We start from the raw sequence: 10,906 nt of genomic DNA, 5'->3' as shown, positions 1-10,906 counted from the left end.
GCTGGCGCATGCGTCTGCGTCGGTGCGTCGACCGACTCGTTTCGACCCTTTACTGAGGCGTCGAGGTCTGCTGCCGGCAGTTCTACATCCTCCACCGCAAACCCTTTGTCCTGCAGCTGTTTGACAGCTCCACAGCTGGAATTCACAGTGAGACTGCACACACACACACACACACACACACACACACACACACACACACACACACACACACACACACACAGTATATTCCAATCAATTGGATACTTAATAAACACGTTGCTTTCTGTCTTTACTTGCGATTCTAGACCAGCACCAGTCTGTTTGACCTGCTGATCTCTCTAGAGGGGGAGACCAAGGACGCTCTGGACGCTCTGGAGCTTGTGAAGGCTCAGAAGCCTCTACGCTGACGCTCTTTAGGTGAACTGTCACTAGCACATTCACGTTGTGGCATTTTATCTCTGGCTATATCCAATACAGGGGACTTAACTCAGCCAAAGGCCAAGGTAAACAAGTGGGTCTTAAGGCGTGTTTTAAAAGTAGAAAGGCTCGTCGCAGACCGCACAGAAGACGGCAAAGCAGTCCACAGTGTGGGGGCCGCTACTGCAAAGGCTCGATCTCCTTTTCGTTTTAAGGAACGACCGAGGAATGTTCAGAAGCAACTGGTCAGCTGATCTCAGGGCTCTGGAGGGTTGATGTACGTTAATAAGGCTGGATAAATATTCTGGGAGCAGGATTCTTGTGACTGGCCCTGGTAGTCGGCTAGGGTTCAACACTGACCTCAGGGACAAGCTGCACCTGCTGGAGGAAGGCCAGGGCATGCCGAGGGAGGAGCTGGATGAGCGCATCGCCAGGGAAGAGTTCCGGCGGCCCGGGGAATCGCTGTTGAACATTTGCACCGAGTTTTACAAACATTGCGGGCCGCGACTCAAAATCCTGCAGAACGTGGCCGGGGAGCCGCGGGTCACGGCACTGGAGCTGCTGGACATCAAGTCCCACATGAGGTGATGAGGTTTGCTCAAGGAACCCAGACTTGGTGATACAAGTTTGTATATTGTTTTCCTAGAAGTTGCTCGATTGAGGGGTGTGACTCATTCGTGTGGATTTTAGAACTAAGCTGGGCCTGATGTTGCAGCAGGATTTTATATTCCTTTACTTCCATGCAATTTTACATGATTTCTGGCTACATGTGTCATTCCTTAGGTCATTCATTCTATTGTGTGGCTCCATATCACTGCTGAGGTACACTGTGTGTTTCCCAGGCTGGCGGAGATCGCCCACGCCCTGCTGAAGTTGGCCCCCTACGACACCCTGACCATGTAGAGCCGCGGGCTGCGGCGCTACATCATGGAGATGCTTCCCATCACCGACTGGTCGTCCAAGGCCGTCCGCCCCGCCCTCATCCTCATCCTCAAGAGGCCTCAATCCTCAATATAATCATTAATAATAATGGTAATAAACCGTGTTTGTACTGCAGGTTACATACATTAAAAGCAGCTGAAGTTGCAGCGTATTGCAGAAACTAAGAATGTAAACACCGGACTGAAAAAAGGAATTCCACAAGAGTAGAGCTACTATTCTTTATGCTACTTCGTCATCACTTTTCACATTTTACTGCTTTAAATAATACAAAAGTATAAAAGGTGGGACGAAGAGAATGTTATAAAATGTTCACACCACAGTTTGGCAAAAATACAAACTCCTGCCCGTCTGCGTCCTCTTCCATGACGTCAGAACGAGCCCCGCTGGCTCAGAGGGAGCACCGGTCTGTAGGGGCAAGAGGGAACTGGGGTGGCAACTATGATATAAGGACACTTTTGTTTTCTGTGTAGTTTTGTCGAATTTTGCAAACCTGCAATCTGACCAATCATGATTTAACAGTGTCTTACTTTAGGAGAAGGGGGAATTTGAAAACTAATATCCCTTGTTGTGTTGTCACCGTGTCAGTCACGCCAGCACTGTGATTGGCTGTCTTGTGACTTGTTGTGTAGTGAGTGAACGGGTAGAGGAGCGGCAACATCTTATCGTGGGCACAGAAAACAAGCTGAGCTGGGATGCGGTGGCCTTTTGTTCTCGTCACGTGGGTGTATTTTTGTGTCTATGAACAATGATCATAGAGCCTAAAGCGGCGAGATTTAAGGAAACAAGTCACTACATATAAAACCTTCAAAAGTCCTTAAATGAAATAAGGGTTTCAATTTGAATCAACTTGTGAACGTCTTTTCTTTATCAACAAATGGACAAATACGCCAGATGTGTGGAGAGCATTTTGACGCATTTGCAACGCTAACTTCTAGGAGGTTCTAATGGTGGGTGTCATCCTGCAGCTGCGTCGCCCCCTGCTGTCCATTCCAAAGAATGAACCCCGAGGCCGATCAGGAGCGAGGCTCTCCACCACGCGCAGAGGCATCCAGCCCAAGAACAAACCACTGGGTAAAAGCACACGTACCTCCGTGTGTGTGTTTGTGTGTGTGTCTATGTGCGTGTGTTGCATTATAAATATCCCACCCGAATGTGATGTTCAAGGTCCAAACCTCCGTCTTTGTTCCAATGCTGTTTGTCTGTCCCACCTGTCACCAGACTGACTCTTCTCACTCTGTTCTGTCTCATGCCTTATGTTTCGAAAAAAAGAAACGTTGTTGGACTGTGAAGGTGAGACACAACCCCTTAACCCTCACTCTCCACGTGCACGTGTAACGTTAGCTTACACGTGCACTGTGCTAACCCCCCTTCAACAGTTAACATACATCTTAACTTACACGGTGGTTCAGCTTTATTAATTAATGACTTCTTACACTAACCCGCAGAACAAGTAGTTATCTCGAGCAGCCTTGATACTAAAAGATAAAACTCTCTGTGTTGTCAGTAGCCGCCAACTCCCGCGCTGTAACTCCAAATCACACGTGGACTCGGTGCTATCGCGATGCTCCTGCTGATGGTACTTAAAGTGACAGTACACCCTAATTTGAAGCAGCATCTGTTACTTCTCCAACCTTGCATATGAAAACCTCCCTGCCCCCACTTCACCCGGCCAGACATGTTTTAACTCATTTGAAGTTGCCGTTTCTATCCATCCTTAAAGAGATGCATTTCCTCGTGTTGGACACTGGGGGGCGTCCTCTATCTATCACTTGGGATGATGTGTGGGGATGAGTATTTATTGGGTTAAAAAATCTAAACTGAATCACGGGGATACAGAGCATGATGCAACATTTTGTGTAGTGTATATTATGTCTGTAGTCTAAAGTAAGATAATATCTTATAGTATCTAGTTCTAGCAATTCATTAATATCATAAAAGAAACGAGTTTAACAGGTGGTTTATTTAACATGATTTATCCATCCATCCACCAGCAAACCGCTTATCCACACAGGGTCGCGGGAGTCTATCCCAGCCAACTTCGGGCAAAAGACGGGGTTCACCCTAGAGTGGTCGCCAGCCAATCGCAGGGCTAACAAAGAGACATACAACCATTCACACAATTTAGCATCACCAATTGATCCCAACCTGATCCCCAGGGCACATCTTTGGACTGTGGGAGGAAGCCAGAGTACTCAGAGAGAACCCACGCAGACTCCACACAGACAGGCCACTGGGCGGAGTCCAACCCAGGACCTTCCTGATGTGAGGTGACTAACCACCATGCCACCCCCTAACATGATTTACATGATCAGTCATAATATTGTTTTCCATAAAATGTACTAATGTCCTTTGTTTCGCTTCTTTTCTCTCCACACGAGGGCGCAGTTTCCAGGGCTGAGGACGACGGGTTTCTTCTTCTGCTCTGCAGTTACTCTGAGATGTAACTTTGACAGTGGGGAAAGCCCGGACGTCTCTACTGTACCGCGGCGATGCACACTGATGTCCTCGCTGTGGTGGGATTCGAACCCGGGTGGACACCACCACCCAACACCGTGACCACGCCACCATGTCATTCCCCCTATAACATTCCTCTTTGTTGCCTTTTGACTTCTTCTGACTGAGCTATTTGTTCACACCGCCTTCATGCAGCTCTGATAAAACAGATAAAACAAATAAACCTCTGAAATAAACACAATTTCAAGAATCTTCTCAAGAAGGAGACATTGTTCTGCAATTTATATATTAAACATTAAACAAGTGGTTGAAAACATGAATCATATTGAGTTCTGGCAGAATTAAAGCAGACCTGCGACCTCCTGAGCCACATTTGGGCTTCGATCCTTTCTCCTCAGGGTGCCGTGTGTTGGTTCCCATCAGCTCCTCATCTGGGTCAGCTAATCCCTGAAGGACAAACCTGCTCATTTCTTCTGCCATTTGTTCTTCACTCTGCTGAGGAGGAAACTCAGAGGATCCTCCTACAACGTACACAACTTGTGAAATAAACAACAGTCATAGAAGTAGTGAAATCAACTAAGACCTTATTAGCCATATTATGACTTTACTTGACCTGCAATTGTATTATAACGGTACGGAACGGATGTGGCTTCCAGCCTGTGAGTCTATGAGAGTATTGAGGTTCGTCTCATTGACTTGACAAAGTCCAGCGGCACAGGTGTGCGGTGGAACAGTGCAGGGAGATAGCAGGAAGGTTGAGGTGTGGATGGTCCACGGTTCAAACCTGCTCTCCCAGAAGGAGGGTTTGCGTGCAGTCATAGGATCAAGCTTGAAGTACTTTTGAGGTTTCAGTCAGCAATCCCAAGGTCTAATAGGAGAAATGAGAGAGATCATGAAGCATGTGGCTGAATAGCACAAGGGAACAACCGAAGGGCTGCAGGCTCCAACCTGCTGTCTGAGGTTGTTGGTTCAAGCCGCTTCAAGGGGGCGTTCCTTGAAAGATTTTTGCGGTTTAGCTCGTAATCTCGAGGTCAAATACAAGAAATGAAGTCTTTGATACGAGAAACGAAGAGTTGTTTAGTGAGTGGCGAGGTAGCTCAGCTGAAGAGCTGCTGTCTCAAACCTATGCCTGCACCTATAGGTTGATGGTTCAAGCCCAGATGTGGAATAGAGGCTTAGTTTTGAGTTTTGAGGTTTAACTCACATTCTCACGGTTAAATAGGAGAAATAAAGTTCCTCAATTGTGAGCAGGACTGGTGGCGTAGTGGTGTAGTGCTGTAGTGGCCAAAACCTCTGCAAGTGCTAGTGGGTTCAAATCCCACCACTGCCAAGTCTTGAGTGCGCTACCATGGAGGTAGTAGTGGGGGCTTTGTCCCCACTGGTTGTTTCAGAGAAGTGAACCCAGGTTGTTATGCAAAAACAGAAGATGAGTTTAGGTGGAAGTTGCAACAATCTTTTGGATTATCAAGTCCCTTAATTGCTAATTAGCTTCTTTGCCATTGCATTATACTATGCACAATTTGACCTTGAAGTCTGCTTCTCACCCAAAACCTCCTGTCTTTTCTCTGTGAACCAACAAAGGCAACAAATGTCAGCTTCAACGTCCACGTCGGAGCTGGGACGACCTTCATAACAAACATGAAGAGGAAAATACAAAGTGCAGCAGATAATATTGAGAAGTTTCCTACCTCGGAGCATCAGGACAGAGAATTGTAGCATTTTTTGCCATGGCATTATGCTATACTTAATTTGACACGTGACTATTCCATCTTACATATTTGGACTTTTTTGAGGGGGGAGGGGTTACTGTGGACAACTTTAAACTGAATAAGACCAAGTCTGGCACAGGACGTAGATTTGTTTACCATTTTTAGTGCATCCACCAATTCTCTGTTTGGTTTAAATTCAACTAATTTTCCCATTTGGTGCGAAAGGTGACTATTGTAATTAGGATCTGGTTGTAAAGTTTAGCGTCAGCATCAGTCCTGTCTGAGTGTCCCAAAGTGAAGGGTGCGTATACCAATGCAGGAAGAAAGCATGAACAGCATGATTGATCCTCCAAGATGCACCAATCCGTCTCAGGGGCATTAACCCATTATGATATCGTATGAATGTTAGTTGCCTAATAATGAAAAAATGATTTAGGAAGAGCCGGGCCACCCGTGTCACAGCAATCCCCTCAATAAAAGAAAATAATATGAAGAAAACATTGAGCCATTCCATACATTCTTGTTCATTACCTTTCTTATGAATGAAATTAAATGCGTCCGTTAGTGAGCAAGGATTGATGGTCGGCAATCTACTGGCACTGCCTTTGCGATCGACCACTGGCCACCCCGGGTTTAAAATAACCGTATCAATCGAACGGAAAAAAGGTACTTTGGCATGATAGATGCTGGTGAGAAAAGACGTCGAACCCCCACAGCCGCAGCAGAGATGTTCCCTCAGCAGGTGTGTGGAGGGCCTTCTTCCCAGATGTCGTCCAATGAAGCTGCGCACAAGTGTTGACGACATAGAAGCAGTGAAGTGAAACACATTGATCAATAGGACATCTCAAGGCGTCAGAGAGAAAACCAGAGAGAAAATCAAGACGTTCCGATTGGCTTGTGAATCTGATTAGATGATGTAGATTGACAGAAAGTTCCCTCTGAGTGACACGTTGACAGAGGTGAAAGTAACGAAGTACAAATACCTCGTTACTGTACTTAAGTAGAAATTTTGGTTATCTATACTTTACTGGAGTATTTATTTTTCAGACGACTTTTTACTTCTGTTTAAAAACAGTCTCGTTACTTCCGGCTTCTCCAGATAAACGCCGCTATGCGGACAGAGTGAATGTGATTGTGGTTGGATGAGAAGTATAAACATTGAGCATCCAGACACCCGATTGGTTTTCTCTGCGATGCGCCGGTGTTCTGTCGATTTTTGCTGCTTTGTCGAGAATTGCTATTGCTGCATAAATCGATGGCTCTGTCTATCAGACGGAGGCAAGGATACACAGTCCATGCAATTATTTAATATTTAATTTCAAGAGAACAGTCATTGTACAATCTACACGCTCAATGTACTTAACGTGGCCAAAAGAGGAAATAATCGGGATTTTGAGGATGTTACTCCGTTAACGCGTCGTTCACCGACAGGGTTGCAAAATATTATGGGCGTGTCAAGGAAACCTGGAAAATTGACTCGGCCCAATACTACAAAGTAGCAGTTCTCGACAAGTAGAAAATGATAGAACACCGGCAGATCGGAGTGATACCGGCTGGGAAAAGTGGTCGGTGGAAAGTTGGTATTTATCGACATGGACCCTCCTCTTCCTCTTCCTCACGCAGAGTCCATGTAATGTTAGATGAGTATCTTCATGACCGTGGGTTTGTCCTAAATGTTTTATTGAGCGTCTGGCAAAACACAGCGACTTGCAAGCAGCGTATTAAATAAAGTGATGCGTGTCTTAATGCGGCTTTGGAAAGGAACACAAAGGGATTCTGTATTTGCTCGTGATCTGCAGGCACCTTCTGATCACATTGTAACGGACTGACGTGTTGTGTGAGCGAGGTTACGCATTAAGAGTTTTTCCTTAATGGAATTTCTTACATTACTTTTACTTTTATACTTTAAGTAGTTTTGAAACCAGTACTTTTATACTTTTACTTAAGTAAAAAGCTTGAGTTGGTACTTAAACTTCTACAGGAGTCTTTTTAAACCCTAGTATCTGTACTTCAATGAATGTGAATACTTTTGACACCTCTGCACGTTGAGTGTCCGCTAACAACCCGTGGGGAAATGATTCTGTAACTACGGACCATTAACATCCAACGTGAAAATTATATTATATTTAAATAATATTTAAAGATTACTCACGAATGACTTTGCCCGGTTTACTATCACAGGATTTTCTTTTTCTGACAAACCATATCGAGACATTCGCCTTTGTTACACATTGAAAGTCTGATTGTCTGCAATTAGCTTGAAACTGCTGACCTTTTCCCTTCAAATCGAATCCGAAGTGAGAAGCACATTAGCTCCTAATGGCATTTTAAAGGGATTTCATTGTAAACAATGCATGTGCGTTTGCTACTTCGTGCAAAAGGGGAGTTTCTGGGTTTGATAAAACGTGTGCTGTCATTTTGTAACCAGAGGTGGCTGAAATATTAGATGAATGTGACACAGCATTCCACGTGTCACTTGCTTCTTCTCAGCACTCGTTGAACGTGCTTTTAGGAGTGGATCCTGGCTCAACCGCAGTCACAATCATAACAGAATTATTGGATTAATTGGACAAACCAGCAAACCAGCTGGTGATTGATGAGCATGTGTGTGTTTTTTGACTGACCCTTATAATTCATCACTAATATTTTGCTGTTGTCCTCCTAATGGCTGGCGCATGCTTCTGTGTCGTTGCGTTGATGCACTCGTTTCAATTCATGGTTCTAAAAGTCTTGCACAGCAATTCACCTCCAGAAGAACAGGTGGAGTAACGTTTTTTTTGTTGAAGACGACCAAGAGAGTCACGTCTTTGTGTGTGAAAGTCAATGGTTTGTTTATTTATCATAGACTTTATTGCCTCGTGCATCGCCACTGCTTTTCATCGACACATTTGTCCCGTATTTTCCGCCACAACTTTGTGCACCTCTCGACCGGCAAACCGAGGAGATCCCGCTCCATGAATCAGAGGCCATCCACACGTCCTTATAGCCCGCCAGTTGTATAAGCGGTCATATTCACGCATTTCTGCCGACAAGTTCAATCTGATCCGTTCTCTTGTAAACATTTTAATAATGACGGTATTTGGCAATGAAAACTGAAATGTGAGACTCCGTAAAGGACGTAGTTAGTGGACCAATCGCAGCCCGGTTTGCGTAGCTTTTGACCCTAGTCTAGAAAATGGGTCGACGCGCGCAAAGGTGTGAAAACGCACGCAAGGGACGCGCAAGGGGCTCTTGAGTCTGCGTGTCCTTGCGTATCTCTGAAAACGCAGAAGCATAAACTAGGCTTATGAATTATTTCAACAAATTGCTTTGTTGAAAAGTGATTAGTCTCAAGTCCGGGAGGTTTTCCTGCTTCTAGATGGTCCGCACACAGGGTGAGCGCGGACTGTCACTTTACGTACATCGGCATGAGTTCACGTGGGATTTGGAGGTGCAGAACGGGACCTGGCAGCTACCGACGACAACAGGGTTAGCGTTTAGCATAGGAACAGCGCTAGGGAAATACCTGTTCAGCGGGTCAGCGTAAGTGTTCTCGCATTAATAAAACCTGACTCAGGATGTAAATTGTGATTTCACCCCGAAAAATAATGTGGGAAGCACAAGGCACAGGTAAGTTTACTGGAGGCAAGAGACTCAGTTCACGGTTTAGAAAAACAGCTTTATTTTAAATAGTTTTAAAATGAGTGCAATCTCATTCTTCTAAAAGAAAATCTGGAGCCGAGTGGATGGAGAAGTCTAGGTGTGGTGTTAAGCACCAAATTAAGCACAAACTCAAAACCACCCGACCTAGTGAGGATCCCGCTTCCCAGGACACAGCAAACAAAGGGGTAGGACACCAGCACCACCAGTCTCCAACTAAAGAAAGACAAAAACAAATTAGGAGTTAAAATAAAAGGAATATACAAAATTACAGCAAGATAAACATCCATTCAACAATGCACAGGGACAGAGCCCTGGTTGAAACACAGGCGTGACAAATGTTTAAAGGAGCTGATCTGGCGCACGGTATGAACCGGGGACGCCAAAGCACCAGACCGCACGCAGCCCTACACAGCGCAGCGAGACAACGTGTCCAAGGGGAGACAAAGCCAGTAGGGACGCCGCCGCGAGGACGAAGCTTCCCCCGGAGAGAAAACCGCAGCGACCCCAAGCCGCTGATCACAGCAACTGATAATTACAGAAAAATTCCGTTAGTTTTGCAACACTGCGGTTGCTCGCGTAACACACATACCGGTTTTAGGACACAAGCTTACACAGGAGGAGGGAGAGGACACTGGCTGTCGCTGGCATTTACTTGTGACCAGTGTTAGCCATCAGACCGTATCAACAACGCAAAGAGAGGGACACTAACCAAGTAAATACGCCACTGGGCGCACAGAGCAGCACGCATATAGTCGCCCGGACACAACACCGGCGCAAGAGGAAGAGCTGGTGGAGGCGTGCCACTTTTAGACTAGCCCACCTCATTACAGCCACCTGGTGTCAATTACCCCCGAACTGCCTGGTCCCACGGACGTGCTCCGAGACAACCGTCCATAGACAGCGGACACTGACCACAACACTACAAACAAAAGAAGAAAAAAGACTTGACCCAAGAGGGAAGGCGCCACTATAAATAACCTGACAGGGAAACTCCAAACACAGCGCATCAGGGCGGCAACACTTGCATTCTCTTTGGACCACGTACAAATCGACATTTCGCAAAAAGAGAAAACAAAAACTAATCCAAAAGCTTCAAAATCCAGTACGACTCCCAAACTTCCTGCAACACGGAGACAAACCGGCGATCACCACCAAACCAAACGCGCACCAACCGCTCAACAGCTGATCAATACGTAAACAAAGACGTGTCGCACAAAATCACTGACCACAACTCGACAAGCCCCCCATTTGTCACGACCTGGCTCTTTGGGCCATGGCAGGATTAGAGTTGCAGTTTCAAGAGACATGTTCTTTATTTAACATAATAAATACAGATCGAAACAAAAAATCAACAAACATTACAGATGGGATGTGAACGCCAGTATTATCCATAGTGTAGGATGTGCATGAGCTGCCCTACCACACCACTGCCTGCTGGAAAGAGAAGAGGAAGGGAGTGAATGAACGAACACTGAGTTTTCTAATCTCAGGGCACCGAGTCCAGCTGCCTTCAATCACCTAAATCCCACCGGGAGGCTGCTGCCTCCACAGCAGGGGTGTCAAAAGTTCATTACTCAAGTAGAAGTACTGGTAGTAGTGGAGTTAGGACATTGAATATCAAATCTGTGGAGTCCCCTTTAGAGGAACAAAGAAACTAAAGACAAGACACACACACACAAAAGCCTGCCTAAAAAAATAAGAACTGAAAAATTGCCCCCATTGTAAATGCCTGAAGGCTCGTGCATGCTTCTGCGACTGGGTCT

The 10,906-nt window shown here is 45.7% G+C and overlaps 1 protein-coding gene across 4 annotated transcripts; it reads left to right on the top strand.

Annotated features, from left to right (window-relative positions):
- Positions 1 to 9: 9 nt before the first annotated feature.
- Positions 10 to 4,106, top strand: LOC120829656 (protein unc-80 homolog). Of its 4 annotated transcripts, XR_013467432.1 has the most exons (6): positions 10 to 147; positions 285 to 396; positions 1,239 to 1,428; positions 2,304 to 2,409; positions 3,495 to 3,605; positions 3,724 to 4,106. XR_013467432.1 is itself a non-coding variant. In XM_078101494.1 (3 exons), exons 2-3 carry the CDS (start codon positions 796 to 798, stop codon positions 1,297 to 1,299), a joined length of 246 nt encoding a protein of 81 aa, XP_077957620.1. In that variant the 5' UTR covers positions 10 to 147; positions 285 to 795; the 3' UTR covers positions 1,300 to 1,428. The 4 variants fall into 4 exon arrangements, 1 of the variants encoding a protein (XP_077957620.1); XR_005713700.2 differs by lacking the exons at positions 10 to 147; positions 285 to 396 and having other exon boundaries at positions 1,289 to 1,428; positions 3,717 to 3,855; XM_078101494.1 differs by lacking the exons at positions 2,304 to 2,409; positions 3,495 to 3,605; positions 3,724 to 4,106 and having other exon boundaries at positions 285 to 980.
- Positions 4,107 to 10,906: the final 6,800 nt, after the last annotated feature.

The sequence above is a fragment of the Gasterosteus aculeatus genome, chromosome 1, assembly GCF_964276395.1.
Source record: "Gasterosteus aculeatus chromosome 1, fGasAcu3.hap1.1, whole genome shotgun sequence".
Taxonomy (NCBI): domain Eukaryota; kingdom Metazoa; phylum Chordata; class Actinopteri; order Perciformes; family Gasterosteidae; genus Gasterosteus; species Gasterosteus aculeatus.
The sequence above is the reverse complement of the archived record's forward strand: the minus strand, read 5'-3'. Positions and strand labels throughout refer to the sequence as shown.

Coding starts and splice junctions, on each gene's coding strand:
- LOC120829656 (XM_078101494.1), top strand. CDS start 796: ATGCCGAGGGAGGAGCTGGATGAGCGCATCGCCAGGGAAGAGTTCCGG. Junction 981..1,238: donor GACATCAAGTCCCACATGAG/GTGATGAGGTTT, acceptor TGTGTTTCCCAG/GCTGGCGGAGATCGCCCACG.